The sequence below is a fragment of the Bison bison genome, unplaced genomic scaffold (assembly GCF_000754665.1).
Source record: "Bison bison bison isolate TAMUID 2011002044 unplaced genomic scaffold, Bison_UMD1.0 scf7180017864384, whole genome shotgun sequence".
In the NCBI taxonomy this organism is placed as follows: domain Eukaryota; kingdom Metazoa; phylum Chordata; class Mammalia; order Artiodactyla; family Bovidae; genus Bison; species Bison bison.
The window spans coordinates 4426722-4446574 of NW_011494956.1; the positions used below are offsets into that span (position 1 = coordinate 4426722).

At 35.3% G+C, this 19853-nt stretch overlaps 1 protein-coding gene across 1 annotated transcript in view; it reads left to right on the top strand.

The window, feature by feature from the left end:
* The window catches only part of PLOD2 (procollagen-lysine, 2-oxoglutarate 5-dioxygenase 2), a 125185-nt gene extending 106306 nt beyond the window's left edge, over window positions 1–18879 (top strand). The window contains exons 12-20 of the mRNA XM_010858135.1: window positions 1866–1991; window positions 6315–6456; window positions 7586–7648; window positions 8637–8750; window positions 12166–12231; window positions 13250–13354; window positions 14512–14658; window positions 14768–14893; window positions 15069–18879. Coding sequence (XP_010856437.1) covers window positions 1866–1991; window positions 6315–6456; window positions 7586–7648; window positions 8637–8750; window positions 12166–12231; window positions 13250–13354; window positions 14512–14658; window positions 14768–14893; window positions 15069–15224 — 1045 coding nt within the window. The 3' untranslated portion in view covers window positions 15225–18879. The remainder of the gene's footprint in view (window positions 1–1865; window positions 1992–6314; window positions 6457–7585; window positions 7649–8636; window positions 8751–12165; window positions 12232–13249; window positions 13355–14511; window positions 14659–14767; window positions 14894–15068) is intronic.
* Window positions 18880–19853: the final 974 nt, after the last annotated feature.

Sequence of the window (19853 nt, forward strand, 5' to 3'; positions counted from 1 at the left end):
TTGAACTGGGTCTCCTGCATTGCAGATGGATTCTTTACCATCTGAATCACCAGGAAAGCCCAGTAATAGTATTACTAGTATTAATATTTCCACTAATAACCCACCTTTCTGCCAAGTCTGCCAAGTCGCTTCAGTCGTGTCCGACTCTGTGCGACCCCACAGATGGCAGCCTACCAAGCCCCGCTGTCCCTGGGATTGTCCAGGCAAGAACACTGCAGTGGGTTGCCATTTCCTCCTCCAATGCATGAAAGTGAAAAGTGAAAGTGAAGTCGCTCAGTCATGTCCGACTCTTCGCTACCCCATGGACTGCAGCCTACCAGGCTCCTCCGTCCATGGGATTTTCCAGGCAAGAGTCCTGGAGTGGGGTGCCATTGCCTTCCCCCACCTTTAATGAGTGCTTATTAAGTGCCAGGTATTAATCTATGTATGTTCACAAATATTAACATAATTATTTCTCTTAATAAATAGAATGGTTAGCAGTGAAATATTAAAATTGCTGTTTTGAATTTGATGATTAAAACATGTAAGATGTCTACTGTCCTCTATTAACCCATCCTGTGTATAATTTGTCAATTTGAGAATTCAGTTATTCAAAATCTAAGGCTGCTCAATATTAATCTTAGAATTCCATACTCAAAAACATTGAGGCACACAGCAGATGGATTTTCACTTTCATTGTCTCTTTGCCCAGCTCTTTCAGGCAGCTAAGATTATAATTAAGATTTCTTTCTATTAAGTGTTTGGTCTTGTTAGTTATCTTGAACTATCATTCTTTAAATTAACATAATATGTAGATTCTAATTTACGTTTTTGTTTCCAATGTTGTGAGTATTCTAACAAAGCAGATTATAGATGTATCTGGTTAGCATTTTATTCTAATAGGAACCAGGAAAAATAAACTACAAACTTTTAATGAAGTGTATTTGTAGGCTATGTGTTACTTTTCCATAGGTAAAGAAACGGCACACCTGGTCTTCACAAGACTGGAGTGTTGTGAAATGGTTTTTTTGTGGAGACAGTTGGTCTATTACCTTCCTCTTGGAGGAGTTGTGTGAGATTTTCTTCAAAATTGTGTCACCCTACTACAATTTAGTTCATTTTAAAGTTAATTCTAGTGGAATTTCAAAATGTGTTACTTCATTTGAAAAATGTTGATGCATTATAAATTAGATTTCCTTAAGAAGAAATCTGACATGTTTTGAATTTGTAACACATACTTGTCTCAAAGGGACTCCTTTCCTGGTAAATAGTGAGACAGAGGTATTCTATTTTATTTTCTAAAATAGTCAAAAACCAGAAAAATGTTCAGTGTTGCCAGGGCTAGCACGACCCATTATAAAAGTTAAAAAAAAAAATTGCAACATACTTTAAAGTAATTCAGGACTTAACTTTAGGAAAACTGGCCTATTTACAAATATCTCAGCCCATCTTCATAAATTTTTTTATTCAGAAATATTTATGAGCTACCTTAATGCACTCGGGACTGTTATGTCTGCCTAATAACAATGGAAATATTTGATTTCATTGAATATAATTTTGGAAATATTTAAAATAAACGATTAAGGTAGTTACACTTTTATTGGATGTAAGTATTGTCCTTTTAAAATTTTTTATACTTTCATTCACGTTTTCAATTACTTTTTCTTTTTTATTAGTCTTTTTACCAAGCATGATTGAAAATCAGCAATATACTTGTTTAAGGAAAAGTGAAGGGAGGAAATTCCTCTCTATTTTATTTTAGTTTTTTGGACTGTGTATGTGTTAAATAAAGTTTATTGTTTTCTGTGTCATGTTAAGCCCCAAACACATAATTTTGTGGAAGTTAAAAAATGGATAATTATCTGAATTTGTTTCTCTCTCCTCAGGAAGATCATTGCTCCTCTTGTAACTCGTCATGGAAAACTGTGGTCCAACTTCTGGGGGGCCTTGAGTCCTGATGGATACTATGCTCGATCTGAAGATTATGTGGATATTGTTCAAGGGAATAGAGTGTAAGTTACTTAATTTGATCTTTTCATGTGAAATATCTTTATGTAAAGATATGGTCTTATTATATTGAGTTTTCAAACATTTTTAAATCTCTTTCCTTTATGTTAAATGGAAATTTAAAGACCCTGGATACCACTTGTGATCCTGCAAATACCAGTATAAAACTATATTTTAAAAATTGTTCTTAATGTCGTAAATCTTCAAAGGCACACACTCTCAGTTGTGGTTAATACTAAAAGATAGTGTATGATTACCATGGGTAGTCATCTTTTGGTTGTTAGAAGAGGAATATTCTTTAAAGTTTGTAAAGGGAATTTCATTTGGCTAATTTATTTAGTGGCCAGGATTAACGTTGTTTGATAGCTTATAAAATTTATAAATGAGTCAACAAAAACACCAACAACTAAACCTTCCATCGTTTCATTTTGAAGAATTTTCTGTGTGATATAGCGGGTATTCTGCTTTAAAGAGAAGTTTCTTCTCCGTATGATTTCTATTTTCTAGAGTTTGAAAAGAGTATACTTGCTAACAAGTGTGTGCATTATTTATACTTATTTCAGACACAGAAATTGATATTTTTTAAACTTAAGGATGATCACATTTGAATTAGCTTTTTGCTAAGGTTAAAATAAAGAAGAATGTCATCCTTTTTTTCAAACAGCTGACTTGAACCAGACTGACTGAGATATTAAGTTCTTTGCCTAATTTCTCAGATACATCAGCTCAATTAAAGAGGGTTAACGTTTAGAATGGAGAAGGCCACAGCACCCTACTCCAGTACTCTTGCCTGGAAAATCCCATGGATGGAGGAGCCTGGTAGGCTGCAGTCCATGGGGTCGCGAAGAGTCGGACATGACTGAGCGACTTCACTTTCACTTTTCACTTTCATGCATTGGAGAAGGAAATGGCAACCCACTCCAGTGTTCTTGCCTGGAGAATCCCAGGGACAGGGGAGCCTGGTGGGCCGACATCCATGGGGTCGCACAGAGTCGGACACGACAGAAGCGACTTAGCAGTAGCAGCAGTAACATTTAGAAATGGAGAAGGCAATGGCACCCCACTCCAGTACTCTTGCCTGGAAAATCCATGGATGGAGGAGCCTGGTAGGCTGCAGTCCATGGGGTCGCGAAGAGTCGGACATGACTGAGCGACTTCACTTTCACTTTTCACTTTCATGCATTGGAGAAGGAAATGGCAACCCACTCCAGTGTTCTTGCCTGGAGAATCCCAGGGACAGGGGAGCCTGGTGGGCCGACATCCATGGGGTCGCACAGAGTCGGACACGACAGAAGCGACTTAGCAGTAGCAGCAGTAACATTTAGAAATGGAGAAGGCAATGGCACCCCACTCCAGTACTCTTGCCTGGAAAATCCATGGATGGAGGAGCCTGGTAGGCTGCAGTCCATGGGGTCGCGAAGAGTCGGACATGACTGAGCGACTTCACTTTCACTTTTCACTTTCATGCATTGGAGAAGGAAATGGCAACCCACTCCAGTGTTCTTGCCTGGAGAATCCCAGGGACAGGGGAGCCTGGTGGGCCGACATCCATGGGGTCGCACAGAGTCGGACACGACAGAAGCGACTTAGCAGTAGCAGCAGTAACATTTAGAAATGGAGAAGGCAATGGCACCCCACTCCAGTACTCTTGCCTGGAAAATCCATGGATGGAGGAGCCTGGTAGGCTGCAGTCCATGGGGTCGCGAAGAGTCGGACATGACTGAGCGACTTCACTTTCACTTTTCACTTTCATGCATTGGAGAAGGAAATGGCAACCCACTCCAGTGTTCTTGCCTGGAGAATCCCAGGGACAGGGGAGCCTGGTGGGCCGACATCCATGGGGTCGCACAGAGTCGGACACGACAGAAGCGACTTAGCAGTAGCAGCAGTAACATTTAGAAATGGAGAAGGCAATGGCACCCCACTCCAGTACTCTTGCCTGGAAAATCCATGGATGGAGGAGCCTGGTAGGCTGCAGTCCATGGGGTCGCGAAGAGTCGGACATGACTGAGCGACTTCACTTTCACTTTTCACTTTCATGCATTGGAGAAGGAAATGGCAACCCACTCCAGTGTTCTTGCCTGGAGAATCCCAGGGACAGGGGAGCCTGGTGGGCCGACATCCATGGGGTCGCACAGAGTCGGACACGACAGAAGCGACTTAGCAGTAGCAGCAGTAACATTTAGAAATGGAGAAGGCAATGGCACCCCACTCCAGTACTCTTGCCTGGAAAATCCATGGATGGAGGAGCCTGGTAGGCTGCAGTCCATGGGGTCGCGAAGAGTCGGACATGACTGAGCGACTTCACTTTCACTTTTCACTTTCATGCATTGGAGAAGGAAATGGCAACCCACTCCAGTGTTCTTGCCTGGAGAATCCCAGGGACAGGGAAGCCTGGTGGGCTGCCGTCTATGGGGTCGCACAGAGTCGGACACGACAGAAGCGACTTAGCAGCAGCAGCAGCGTTTGGAAAAACACCATACAGTTTTTGCTGAACAGATGAGTTGTGAAGAGATGTTTTGCTTGTGAAAATTATAATAGGCATGAGAACAGTAATAGTTAATTTGAATGATATAAATGTGATAAAGTCTTTTGTTAGCTGCAGTTAAGAAGCATGATAGCTGAGAAAATACTATTACAATCATATTCTGTTGTTTCAAAGTACTTTAATAGTTTCTGTGATGATTTGTATAGACCATATGCCTGATGTTGTCTGTGGGTGTGGCAGAAATAAGGCTTCACAGAAGTGGAAATAGAGAACACATATTTCATTTAAGCTGTTTTAGTTCAACTTCCTGTCATTGTTGTCTAAAGAGAAAGAATAAAGTAGAGGCTTTTGATTTAGTTAATAGAAAAATGTACCTTATGTATAAGAGATGCATGAAAGAATGACATCTTACAACGTGTGTGTGTGTGTGTGTATGAAAGTGTACTCTTTACCATACCAGTGATTAATTTCTGAATTCAGTGGGCACACTATATATTTTTGATTGAACATTTCCTTTGAAGCTCGTCTAGTAAGACAAAATGATAGTATATATATTGCTTTCAATCTCTGACTACGTTTCCTTGGTCAGGATCTTCCCTTTCTGTTCTGTGAAAGCAAAACATAACCGTTAGGTGAAACCTCTGTTTTGTTGTTTTTAGGAAATGAGTCATGTGCAGAGTAAGCAGACAAGTGTGGGAAAGAAAGAAGGATGAAATAAACAGTGTCTTCCATCACTTGTATACTTCAAGCTATGTTTATATCTTCCTTTTTCTACAGACAATTGAGGTAGCTTAATGACAGGTTAAAGCGTCTGCCTGCAATGCGGGAGACCCGGGTTCGATCCCTGGGTTGAGAAGATCCCCTGGAGAAGGAAATGGCAACCCACTCCAGTTTTCCTGCCTGGAGAATCCCATGGAGAGAGCCTGGTAGGCTACAGTCCACGGGGTCGCAAAGAGTTGGACACTACTGAGTGACTTCACTTTCTTCTTTCTTTTCTTTCTAATGACTTTCAAAAGACTGAATTTTAAGAGAATTTTAGGCTGTGTTCAGTGGTGCGCTGGTAAATATCTAATAACTGATTCTTGGGTTTGGAAGATGCCCTGGTTTGTAGTTTTGCCCATCTTTGTCTTCTGAATACATCTACTGTGGCTGATTTCAAGCGTCCAATGTGGTCACTGAGTGTAGACTTGGGAAGGGAAACTCAGTGCTCTGGGAAGCCAGTGTGAGCTGGATGTGATGTTTTTGCTATTGAAGTGCTTAATCATAAATGCCCATCAGGATATTGTACTCTAACTGATCAACAAAGTGAGAATGACAGCTAAAATGCCAAACATATCAACTTTAAAATGAAGTTTATAGGGAGATACTGATGCAGCTTATAATCTGGGTGGGGAAAAATCCTCTGGAGAAGGGATAGGTTATCCACTCCAGTATTCTTGGACTTTCCTTGTGGCTCAGCTGGTAAAGAATCTGCCTGCAATGCAGGAGGCCTGGGCTTGATCCCTGAGTTGGAAGGATCCCCTGGAGAAGGGAAAGGCTACCCACTACAGTATACTGGCCTGGAGAATTTCATGGACCATACTGTCCATGGGGTCACAAAGAGTTGGACACGACTGAGCAACTTTCACTCACTCACGCATGTAGTGTTTACCAAATAATCTCATGTATATGTGTGTGTACATATGTTAGATATCATGAGGTGTGTTTGTGTATAACTTGACTCCATAGTTTATATATGCAAAATTTTAAACATATAAGACATTTATTTTAAAACCATAAAAGTAAAACTTTAAATATTTTGTATTTGTTGTATTTTGGAATGTCTTATCTTTACTTTCAGAGGGATATGGAATGTCCCATACATGGCTAACGTGTACTTAATTAAAGGAAAGACCCTCCGATCAGAGATGATTGAAAGGAACTATTTTGTTCGTGATAAACTGGATCCTGATATGGCTCTTTGCCGAAATGCTAGAGAAATGGTAGGGAATATGATGATGGCTTGCTTGAATGTCTCTATAAGATGGCTTGCTTTACCAGTTGATGTGTCATTTGTTTTGATGCCCTTTTCTTTCTAATTTGTAAGTACTAGCCAATTTTTTTGGTTCTGTATTGAAATATTGGGAGCGATTATGGAGAATAATTTGCCTGTGCAACACCTGCAGAAACAACTGGAAAAAAGTTTGGCTTAGGCTAACTCACAGGCAACAATAAGATATTCAATTATAAGCATAGATTGGTTACAAATCAACTTTGCATTTTTAAGAATTTGTCTTTAACTTGACATTCTATACTTAAAAATCTGACCTAATTAAATTTAATAGATGAAGCCTGGGTGAAATCATGATTTACATATTTAAGAAAAACACATTCTTGTCCTAAAGTCAGTATCCAATATTTCTCTGTCATTATTAATCCCATACTTTGAAAAAATAGGTTCCTTACCACTACACTGGGAGAAGGATTAAAATATGTAGTCTGTTTATGTGAAAAATTAATGATAATTGCTAATCTATAATATATTTTCATTATAAAACTTGAAGTGATTGTAGAAAATTGTTTTTCAAAATGTATAAGTGTGTCTTAAAACATACTTACATGGTTTTATGTTTTAGAAATAATTGGGTTATTCAAATTTGTATAAGCAAATGTGTTTATGGTAAAATCAGGAAAGTTGGCAAGTACTTTTTTCTAGTTTAATAAGGCATGTATTACTTGAATATGTTTGTTTTTCCTACAAACTTTTGTCCATTGTTACATTGAATGTACTCAGTACTTGTGATTGTATTGTGTGCTCATGTTTGGCTAATTTGACTCAACAGCGCACCCTGGAATGGCCTCTCTTACACATTTTTTTTTTTTTCCTTTGTCTAATGAAAACTCTGTTACTAAGGAATGAGCTTGGATTTATGTTTGACCAACAGAAAAACAAAAAAAGGGCTGGAGTTGTTTCTTTATGTGCACTGTAAGCTTTGCTTGTTCTGCATGTTGTCTGTGAAGGACATTTCAGAATGTCAGCTTTTTCTCAAGGGCTGCTATTTTTATTTACCTAAGAATATCTGAGAGAGTGGATGTGCAGGTCAACTTACCCAATCCTTCTCTTCATTTTAGACTTTACAAAGGGAAAAAGACTCCCCTACTCCGGAAACATTCCAAATGCTCAGCCCCCCAAAGGTGTTATTTTTATTTACTTTTATTTTTTATTTACTTAAAATACTAGATACTGTATATTGCCTAAAAGTAAAGTTTCTTTAAGAGTCTTCTTTTCATTTAGCTTGGTGTAAACTGTTGGTATTCACTGGTTCTGAATTTGTATATGTGAGTGTGTGTTTTGTGTGTTGGGGGTAGGCATGTGTGATATTCAACTCTTTGTTCTTCGGACTGATTTGCATTTTATGGGTGACAGATGGAAAAGTTAAATACAAATCACTTTCACTAGTTTCTCCAGTGTTTTTTTTAAGGAGAGAAGAGGTAGGAGTATGTATAAAGTACATCCTGATTAAAATGAGATTTGATTACTCTTCATTAATTTTCTTTTTATTAATAACTAACTCTTTTACCATTAAAACAGGTACAAAAAGAAACAACCCTACCTTAATGGTGTTTGCCATATTTATTAGGTTTGGGACAAGGACGAGAAACTGATTTTCTTTAGTTGCCTCTTAATGCAGGAGTAATTTCTGTGTTCAGTCTTTAAACATCAGAACATAAAAGTATGAAATAGACTGATAAAATATTGACATTTGAATTTTTGTTTAAAAATGTGATATCTTCTTTGAAAGGAAAAGAAACCAAAAGAGGTACAATTAATTGCACTTTGATGTCTCAAAAATATTTCTGCTTTCAAACAGGAATTCTTTTTCCCTGATGTCTACATCTAGGACCAATAAGAAAGGGACAAAAACAGTCCTTCTTCCTCTTCTTTTTTTCAGTTGAGTGTCAGTGCTATCAATTAGTTTTGTGTGGTGTCTGAATTCATAATTAATCAAATTTTACTTTTATTTTAAATTATGCATGTTTTATATGAAAAATAAAAATGCATGTTCCTGAATAAGAGATAAAATTTAAAATTAATATCTCTTGTAAAATTTTTCCTGTGGTTAAACTTATTTTCTTATATTTTCCTCCAATATTATTAATACTATTATTTTTTGGCATATAGGGTGTGTTTATGTACATTTCTAATAGACACGAATTTGGAAGACTATTATCAACTGCTAATTACAATATTTCCCATTTTAACAATGACCTCTGGCAGATTTTTGAAAATCCTGTGGTATGTATTTCATGCTCAACTTCATTTATTACTTATTTTTTGTAACTCTAAATGGATATAAATCAATTAGGTTAATAATACAGAAATACAGCAAGAGACTTTAAAGAAGTATTTTTAATTATGTAATCACAGGCCTAATTTATTGTATTTCTTGGCTAAGGACTTTCTTTTTAAAGACATATTAAGTTTGGATAAGGGAATTATCAGTTTCTTTGATTTCTCCTAATATTTCTGTTATATGTATTTCAAAACACTAATAAATTTTCAGTCTCAATTTCAGAAGAAAATGTTTATGAGTAGCTCATGTATGACAATATTACATTTTGACTTTCAGAAAGAAAATATAAGAACTTAGTTTGAGAAAATGCATTTTAAAATAAATAAAAATTCTGTGAATGTACTCTAAAGATAGCTAGAGAAAACTGCGAAGTGGAATCAGCATATAGAGAAAGTCTTAAGTTGAGGAAACTGTGTCCCAAATTATTTCTTTTCTATAATTTTTGAATCATGTAGAAATTAATTCATTTTTGTCTTAATTGGTTTTCTTTAGGCAAGATGACACATTTATTCAAGGGAAAATACTCTCTAAAATCTATGGTTTTTTTTCCTTGCTAGTAGTCAAGTTTTAAATTACCAAGACTCAATCCACCTGTTGAGAATTGTCTTTTACTTTGTAGAAGTACTGACTTTGGGGAATAGTAAATTTAATGGTCTCTAAAACTCTATTGCTGGAAAAAGAATATCTTTTGACTTTTTTGTGTGTCTTAAAAGTACTTCTGTTTCACTTTAGCAGCGTATCTCCATCTTTCACAGGAGTAGAATTGAAAAGGGGCTCTTTTTTAAAATGTTGAGGATGGAATTACCTATTTTACTTTGGCACTAAAACTCGGTATTTTGAGAGATACAATTATTTGATTTCTTGGCTAATACTAGCTTCCTGAAAAAAAAGTCCCAAGTTATATCCTGAAGTGTAGATATTTGTGTGAGATTTAAAATCTTTGGAGAGTATGCAATGAATATATCAGAAATCGGAACTGGTTTTCTTTCCATGGCTTTGTTCTAGTTTTGGTAAATTAGCTTGACTGGTATGTCTCATGAAGGATATCCCATAGCAAAGTATTTAATATTACCCCATTATCAGAACTACTAAAAAATTAGTAAAGTCAGTTTGTTCAATGATATTTGAAAACAGTCTAAAATAAAAAGTTAATATCAATGCTTTAATGTAAAATCTTAGGGTCTTGTTTCTTTAACTTCGAAAAATCTATAATGATGTCAAGAAAGAATACTTAAAAATCTTTAAAGATTCTGAAATGTTATGTATGATTATTTACTTTTAATTTCCCCCCATATTTTGGAATCAGAGAACCAAAAAATATTAAAGGGGATAATGAGTAATTCGATCCTTATAGTGACATACTATGTATAAATTAATTTTGTTAAAGAATTTGAGGATAATTTTGGTTTTTCCATATCTAAAAATATCTGAGTTACATATAAGCAGAGAAATGTAAAACTAAGAATGGCAAATTAATTATCAGGACCCTTTTTAAATGTGGCCTCAAAAGATATATTTCAGACAAATATTTTTTGAAACATATTTTGATTGAAATTATTTTGAGTCCTTACCTCAGTTTTTCCCTACTTGCTTACTATTTGTACGTTGCAAAGAGAACACTAAGAATTTTGTTAAATAGTCTAAATATATTTAAGAAACAATCATTATGGATATTGAATCTTAAGATATACCCTTTAAATATTGGGTTTTTAAGTAAAACACTTAACCCAGGAAAAAGATTCCTTAGTTGATATTGATAAAAATTGTTGTATCTTAGTGTGTGGTTGGTGTGTCAGTGATTGGGTTAAGAGAAGATTCAGGTTCATGAGTTAGTATAAAGAGGATCGATTTTTCAATACATGGTCTTAAACCTTAATTTCAGTTAACTGAAAGTTATGATAATGTTAGTAACCCCATTGAACATTCTTTGATACTAATCTAAAGTGAAAATACACATTTTGAATATATTTAAAAAATCAAAATTATTTTAGAGTAATTCACTATAAAAGTATATAAGCAAGGCCAAGTTGATTAATTTGCTAATTTTTAATAATGTTTGTTGCTAGAGTTATTTTCCCTATCTTTCACTTTTAAAAACATGTATTTGCCTACACCTATGTATAAATGTCCTAGAGGAGGACATGGCAGCCCACTCCATTATCCTTACCTGGAGAATCCCCACGGACAGAGGAGCCTGGTGGGCTACTGTCGGACATGACTAAGCACACACAACTCATGTATATCCATAGAATATAGCATACAAATATAGACACTATAAGATTACTCAGAATTTAACATGGAGTTATAAATCTGCATAAATAAAAATTTGCATTTCACAGAATGTTTTAAACATACAAAAAAATCAGGCAAAGTTTAGAAAACATAAACTCTGGTTTCTCAAAGTTTCTATTTTGTCTATTACATGTAGATAGATCAGTCACTCAGTCGCATCCGACTCTTTGTGACCCCATGAATCGCAGCACGCCAGGCCTCCCTGTCCATCACCAACTCCCGGAGTTCACTCAGACTCATGTCCATCGAGTCAGTGATGCCATCCAGCCATCTCATCCTCTGTCATCCCCTTCTCCTCTTGCCCCCAATCCCTCCCAGCATCAGAGTCTTTTCCAATGAGTCAACTCTTCGCATGAGGTGGCTAAAGTACTGGAGTTTCAGCTTTAGCATCATTCTTTCCAAAGAAAGCCCAGGGCTGATCTCCTTCAGATTAGACTGGTTGGATCTCCTTGCAGTCCAAGGGACTCTCAAGAGTCTTCTCCAACACCACACTTCAAAAGCATCAATTCTTCGGCGCTCAGCCTTCTTCACAGTCCAACTCTCACATCCATACATGACCACAGGAAAAACCATAGCCTTGACTAGATGGACCTTTGTTGGCAAGGTAATGTCTCTGCTTTTGAATATGCTATCTAGGTTGGTCATAACTTTCCTTCCAAGGAGTAAGGGTCTTTTAATTTCATGGCTGCAGTCACCATCTGCAGTGATTTTGGAGCCCAGAAAAAATAAAGTCTGACACTGTTTCCACTGTTTCCCCATCTATTTGCCATGAAGTGATGGGACCGGATGCCATGATCTTCGTTTTCTGAATGTTGAGCTTTAAGCCAACTTTTCACTCTCCACTTTCACTTTCATCAAGAGGCTTTTGAGTTCCTCTTCTCTTTCTGCCATAAGGGTGGTTTCATCTGCATATCTGAGGTTATTGATAGTTCTCCAGGTACACATAGTCATTTATAAATTGCTTGAGCAGTTTCTAAGGTGCATATACTTTATATTTTCCTTTAAAGTATTCGTGGAAAGGTTTTTGCTTTAATCTGAGCAATGATTTTTTTTTCACCCCCATAGGACTGGAAGGAAAAGTATATAAACAGAGATTACTCAAAGATTTTCACTGAAAATATAGTTGAACAGGTTTGTATTGGAAATTACTATGATATATAGAGCATTTTTGTTATATTAGTAGTGAATATTATTAACATAATACTCTCTAGCAGAGGGTGTTGTGAAAGTAGAGAAACTGTCTTTTAGGTAAAGTTCATGTGACTTAATTACCAATTTTACAGCCTTGAAGGTCATATAGTTTAACATGTAGAAAAATGAAAATTAGCACTAATATTAAGGTCATGCTATTTTTTTTTAGCATACTCCCAATGTCATAAGCATTTCAGAAATAAATTTTTAACATATCTCTGGTGTAAGCCTCTTTCAATAAGTTAATCTTTGAAGAAATTGGAGTCCAAACATCACTTCTCAAAGAGGTTTCTTTCAAAAATGAACTCTGGTTTAGATTAATGTTCCAAATTATTGCTAATACCTTATTTCCGAGAATGTAAAGGGCCTTTAATTCTGAAATGCTGTTATCTTGTTCACTGTGACAAAGGAAAAAAAAATACTGCCAATTAAACTATGACGCACATTGAAAGAGCTTTGCTAGACTTACTGAGGCACAGGTGTTGTATGTCATAGGGCCCTGTATACAATAATAACATTTCATTTCAATGACAAATCATAATGTATCATTTAAACAGATGTCTCAAAGAGCAGATTAACAAATGTAACACCGACTAAATGTGTGTATGCATTTGCACACATACAGATGCATACATGACACATGTTGAGAACAGACTCAATATCTGACCAGGTGTACATTCCCTGTGTCATTAGCAACTATATCACAGTGGCTGCCTAGCCAACTGTGAGTCTAAGAACACGTCTTGATTTCATAGGGGTTAAAATGCAAAAAAAAAGTCTTAGAAATTGTTTTTTAAAAATGTATTGTTTGTAACAGTAGTGTCAGTATTGTTGGGCAAACTTCTTAAAAAGACATCTAAGTGAGATAAATACTGAACATTACTTTTGAAATGCCATTTGTTTGTAAAAAGTCACAAAATGTTACTCTCTTAATGGTGGTGTCATGTTTTATACGTAGCCTTGTCCAGATGTTTTTTGGTTTCCTATATTTTCTGAAAAAGCCTGTGATGAATTGGTGGAAGAAATGGAGCATTATGGCCAGTGGTCTGGTGGGAAACATCATGTAAGTTGTCATTTTACATTAAGAACTAAAATGTATATGTGGGGCAAGGAGGAGTATAGGTATTTAGAGAAAGTGGAGGAAGTTTGTCCTTTTTGTCTTACATCTCTTGGTCCTAGATCTCAATGAAGGGGCTACCCAGGGCTGTCAAGAGAACTATATTTTTTCATCTAATTCTGCCAATTGTTTTTTAACATTTAATCTATCTGGGCCTCAATTTCATCTCCAATTACATGGGGCAATCCTTCAGGGTATAAGCCTATTGTGTGATATTGCTCTTCTCTAAGGCCTTTTTTTTTTTTTTTTTTTAATTCTCTGTGTTTTCACAGTGAGCTATAGTGAAAATACCAAAACAAAGTTTATCTGGTTGACTGCCAAAGCTATTTTTTTGTGTGTAAGCATAGGAAGAAGGAATCTGTTTGAATGCCTTTGGTGTAATTCAGTACTGCATTTACATTCAAAGACTTGGCAGGAGGCATTACTGTTGGTGGTTCAATGTATTTCTTTTCCTCCGAGAACCCACAGATGCCAGCTCCTTTATAGTACCAAGGAATTTTAGTGGAATACTCTGGAATATTAATGCCTCTGCTCAAATATATACCCACCTAGTCAGCTGATCAGGAAGGCAGAAGTTTGAAGTATGAGGAAGAACTTGAAGTTGGCAGGTTGTAGGAAAATGAAAAGCCATCATGGAAGGAATTTGGGGGCCACAAGATAGAAGTGAGGAGATTAACAGGTAAAGTTTATTTTCAGTGACAGGTAGTAGTCCAAGGTGCAGACAAACAAGATCTATGCCCATCAAGCAGCTAAGACTTCCTGAAGGGTCCCTGTAAAACAAAAACCAAAAAATTAATTTTTAAGGGGACATGGAAAGGCTTTGGTGATCAATTGTATTTATTTCCTCATTAGACCTCACATATCTGTTAAATATGAAAGCAGTCTACTTACTCTGTAATACTTTGTTTCATCATTGATACTTTTGCAAAGCTGTGTTATCTAAGTTATTTTGATAGTTTTGCAATTAAAGCAGATGGTACACCATAATTGAACTGTAATTTTTATTGTCTATTATGATCTTGTGGTTGAAAAAATTTCCAAGACAAAGTGAGTGTGAATTGCCCATGGACCACACTTTATGATGTCATGCATGCTCTTTCCAGGATAGCCGTATATCTGGTGGCTATGAAAATGTCCCAACCGATGATATCCACATGAAGCAAATTGGTCTGGAGAATGTATGGCTTCATTTTATCCGGGAGTTTATTGCGCCAGTCACACTGAAAGTCTTTGCAGGCTATTATACTAAGGTAGTTGTCCTCCTGCCACTGCTACGTACTCCTACCAGTTTTTACCCAAATGTGCTATTTTATGTTTTTATTGATAAGCAAATCCATTAGCTTACTTTGCTTTTTTTAGGGATTTGCACTCTTGAATTTTGTAGTAAAATACTCCCCTGAAAGACAGCGCTCCCTTCGCCCTCATCATGATGCTTCTACATTTACCATCAACATTGCACTCAATAATGTGGGAGAAGATTTTCAGGTAATTATGGTTTTTCTATATTACATTTTTTCAAAACAAATATGTCATTATGAAATGGCCTTTGCCTTATCTTTTTTTCTTTTTTAGATTCTGCTTAGATAGCATCATTTGAATTTTATCACTCATTAAAAATGAAATATAATAAGTTGATACATTTATTTCTCTATCCTTTTAGGGAGGTGGATGCAAATTTCTAAGGTACAATTGCTCTATTGAGTCACCAAGGAAAGGCTGGAGTTTCATGCATCCAGGGAGACTCACCCATCTGCATGAAGGACTTCCTGTAAAAAATGGAACAAGATACATTGCTGTGTCATTTATAGATCCCTAAGTTATTTTCTTTTCATTGAATGAATTTTCTTTTGGAATGGATGACTGGCATGAACATGCCTTTGAAGTTGTCCTTGAGAAGATGCGAGGAGTATTTAAATAACTTCCACAGAACAACTTCACTTTAGGCTAAACATTTGAAAAACTTTTCCTAAAAAAATTGTTTGATATTTCTAAATGTCTGCTCTGAGCCTTAAAATACAGATTGAAGAAGAGAAAGGAAAAAAATGTAAAAGCAATTATTTATTTCTATGACTTATTGTCTCTGAAAATAATGACAATTTTCTGAATTTGTATTTTAGTTGATTCAGGTACAGATGTACAAGTGACAAATGAGACTAATAATATTTTCTTATTAAAAGAGTGGGAAGAATTTTATCAACATGTAGACAAAATGGATATAAATGAAAATTTCAAGTTTTGAAATGCAGGAAAACTGGAGTTCTAACTGAATTTGTATGCAACCAATTGCATAAGTACTTTTTTTGACCACCTATATTGGGACCTTTTTTGGTGGTTATTGAAGGAATATGAGGAACAATATATAAAACAATGTTTTTCCTCAAGAAACGTAGCACAAAATACAACTGAAGTGCATATCCAGTGGGAAACATTTTTGTTTAGATTAGTAGATTATTTTTTACATTTGCCTTAGAAATCAAGCCTTATGTTCCTTCAGATAAATTTTCCAAGGTGGATTAGATTTAGTAGATGTTAGATTTAGGAAAGCTTTCAAGTCTTTAGATTTCTTAAAAGTACATCAGACATCAACTTAAGATCAGCAAGTGTCCTTAAGTCAAGACAGGGTCATTTTTAATTCTAGAAAATGAGGAAAAGGAAATTTCATTGAGATTTAATAGTAACACATGATTTTTTTTTAATAAAACTCTAAGTACTTGAATTTTATATCAGGAAAATAAAGTTGGTGAGCCTTTGTTCTTCCCTTTTACCCTCTGTCTTCCTCCTAATTCTTTTTTTCAGGAGGGTGATTCACTTTTTTGTCTTCACAGCATAGTCTCCATTTTACCCTTCTTACTGTTTTTATTACTTTTCTTTTATCCCACTTTCAAAAAATTCCCCGACACAATTTTGTGACTTGATTTTTTTCACCATTATTCTGAGTGAGGTTTAAATAGTCTCATTGTAGCTACTGTTTTTAATTTAAAGGTTAAACTTGAAAAAAAGTTTTAAGTCATGGTGCCAAATTTCATTTTTCTAACACTGTGTGTTAGAAAATTATGAAAAATAAAATAATTTAAAATGTTTCTGTTCTCCTTATTATTCGTCATTTATGTTTAGAAGAGAATGATGGTGGAGTGGACTGAAAGAATATCTAGATAGAATAAGCTATGATTTTATTTTGCTTGATATGTTTACTGATATCCGAACTAAATGAACACTATTTATCGAATTTCCAATTGAATTGTAGTATCTTCAATTTTAGACTGACTAGGGATTTCATCTGATTTATTTCACAAGTGAGAAAATAGACAAAACATGTGTTTATTATGTATTTATTTATTCAGCGGTGCTTTGCAAGTCCCTACTATGGTCCAGGCATGGGCCCAGTCACTAAAAATGTGGTGAACAAGATGTTATAATTACTGAGAGATGGATTTAGGAGATAAAGAGCTGTAATTCTACCTTGTTTCTGCTCTTTAGTAGCACTTCATATCCAATAATTTCTACTATCCATCAGTTTGGTAGAAGACATATTTTATTATTTGTGAATTATGCTATTATACTTCAAGGGTGCTCTTCTAAATACGTACTGCTATGCATGGATACCAACTGTTCAGAACAGACTTTGGTTATAAAACCAGTTCTACTAGTGCATGCCAGCTTAATGTCCTTGTGGTACACTTCACATGAAAGACATAAATAGGTCCTAATTCTTTACAGTTGTGGGTGGTGATTTATAGTAACGATTTTAATCTCACTCCATGTTTCCAGAATTTGGATGAAGGCAACCAACTGAGCATAGTTTCTACGTCCCCCCTCATCCCAGACTTCCTGAAATGATATGAAGTATACTTTTAAAAAGAACAATTCATGATTAGTGAAAGTGTGACAAATGCCCATAAGTAGATCAAAAATTTGGAAGATGGAAAACAGGCAGGATTAGATGGATAGAGGAGGCTGTAACTGGACACATGTTCAGCTTTGGCAACCAATAATCTGTTCTCTGTTTCTGTGAGTTCAGTTGTTTTAATTCCATATATAAGTGAGAACACACTTATTTGTCTTTGTCTGATTTACTTCACTTACTACAATGCTCTTGAGCCTCATCCAGGTTGTCACAAATGGCAATATTTCTTTTTCATGGTTGAATTATATTCCTCCCCTTGCAAATGTGTGCATATGTGTGCGTGTGTATACACATCATATTTTCCATTTTCTTTAACCATTCATCGATTAATAGACACTTTAGGTTGTTTCTATATCTTTGCTGTTGTAAGTAATACTGCAGTGAACATGGGAGTGCAAACAACTTTTGGGGGTAATGATTTTGTTTCCTTTGGATATATTCTCAGAAGTGGAATCTCGTATCATTGCAATTCTTAATTTTTTGAGGAACTAAAATCTTTTACTATGAAAATATATTTGTGTACTAATATTTAATTTAAAGAAAGATAAAAACAGTAGAAAGAAAGAAGCAATCCTATTTGTAATTTAATTTGAATAAAGGAAGTGTATTAATGTCAATAGTAAGTATTGGTGACTGTGAGTACATGTATATGAGTGTGTGTGTGTGTGTGTGTGTGTGTACATATATTACTAAAGGGCTTTAAATGCTAATCTTGGCATTTCTTCTAATTCTTAACGTGCATAGGAATCAATGTGAATATTTTCCCTTAGTATGGATACTTTAGTAATAGTCCAATATGTTAATTTTCTTCCCTCTGCTTTATTTTTGAAAAATACTAGCACTTTACCTTTATTGGTAACTTACCTAACAGATCAAGCACCTTTCTAGAGAATAAACATGGAGAACAATTAACATACAAAGTGAGTGATCCATGCTAATGGCAAAATCTCTTTGCATATTCCTTCATTCCTGTCTTCCTGTCTGTGAAATAGCTTTCTTAATTTCATTGCTTGCTAAGCCCTAAAGCCTATCTTGTATGACGTTTTGGGGGCCTGTCATTCATTGGAATACAGAATGGTTCATACAACAAATCCCTTCAAGTTGTAAGAAAGTCAAACAGAATTATCAGTTAAGAGTCAGTTTCAGTAAACACCTAGATACTGGGTGTTTTGGAAAATTGAAGTCTTCAAGACTTCATGAAAGCAGCCTGTGTTAAGCAACATTGTTTATCTGTGATGTTTCAGAATAGCAAGTTCCATACTTCTTTTAGTATGAGTCTTTGTATAAAAAGCCATTGGAGAGAAACAGGGGCAAATACATAAAGCTCTTCAATGAAAGCAATGAATTTTGGATTATATTTAAAGAGAAATACACTAAAAAGTAATGAAAGAGTAGAAAACTGTACACACAAACATGCTTTAAAAATCCAAAATACTATATTGCTAAGTTATTCTAGTACAAAGAAACAGAAAATTGGAAAGGTGGATATATACAGTAGGGATATGTGGACTTTATAAATTTTGAATCATCCTGCAGTTTTCTTTTTAATTTTAAAGATTGTTTTTAATATTTTAGTTTTATTCTTAATAGATTGAAATAAATTAGAAAATATTCATTTGGAAAAGTAAGTTATTTGCTGATTTTTGACGTGGTATTTATTTTTTTGGTAATCAAGTAACAATGATTATTTTTACCATGCTATTCTATCTTGACTGAAAATGATTTAAAAATCTGATTACTTAAACTATTTTGAAAAATTAGAAAAGAATTTCTACCTATTTAACAATACAAAGCAAGTTAACAACTTAAAGAACAGTTTTAACAAAATAAAAGGAAAATATCATGCATGCTATCAGTAATTTAAGGAAAAGGTTGTTCCTTTCAAATTATTTTCATCCTAAAGTAAATATTAGATTGCAAAAGAGAATTAAGGGATGTAGAAGGAGAAAAAAAAATCATGTAGATTTTAATAAGAAGTGAACTTCTCTGTGCTTAATTATAAAGTAATTTTATTTATTTATTGAAAGGAGCTCAGCTGGGTGCTCTGTGATGACCTATAGGTGGTGAGTGGGGTGGGAGGGAGGCTAAAGAGGGAGGGGATATATGTATACATATAGCTGATTGACATTGTTGTACAGCAGAAACTAATACAATATTGTAAAATAAGTTTTAAAATAGCTTTAGAAGACATTTTTCTTAGCACTGGTTTAAGTTCAGTAATTTTTCCTTTAGGAATGTAGTCTGCAATGATAGAAAGAGTCCTTAAGGAAATCACATCATGATATAAAATCCTGCATCTACTCAGGAGAATTTTATATTTGACAGAGCTTCCCTAGTGGCTCAGACAGTAAAGAATCCACCTGCAATGCGGAAGATCTGGGTTTGATCCCTGGGTTGGGGAGACCCCCTGGAGGAGGATATGGGAACCCACGCCAGTATTCTTGCCTGGAGAATCACTAAGGACAGAGAAGCCTGGCAAGCTACAGTGCATGGGGTTGCAGAGACCTACATGACTAGGTGGCTAAGCACACAGCACAACTT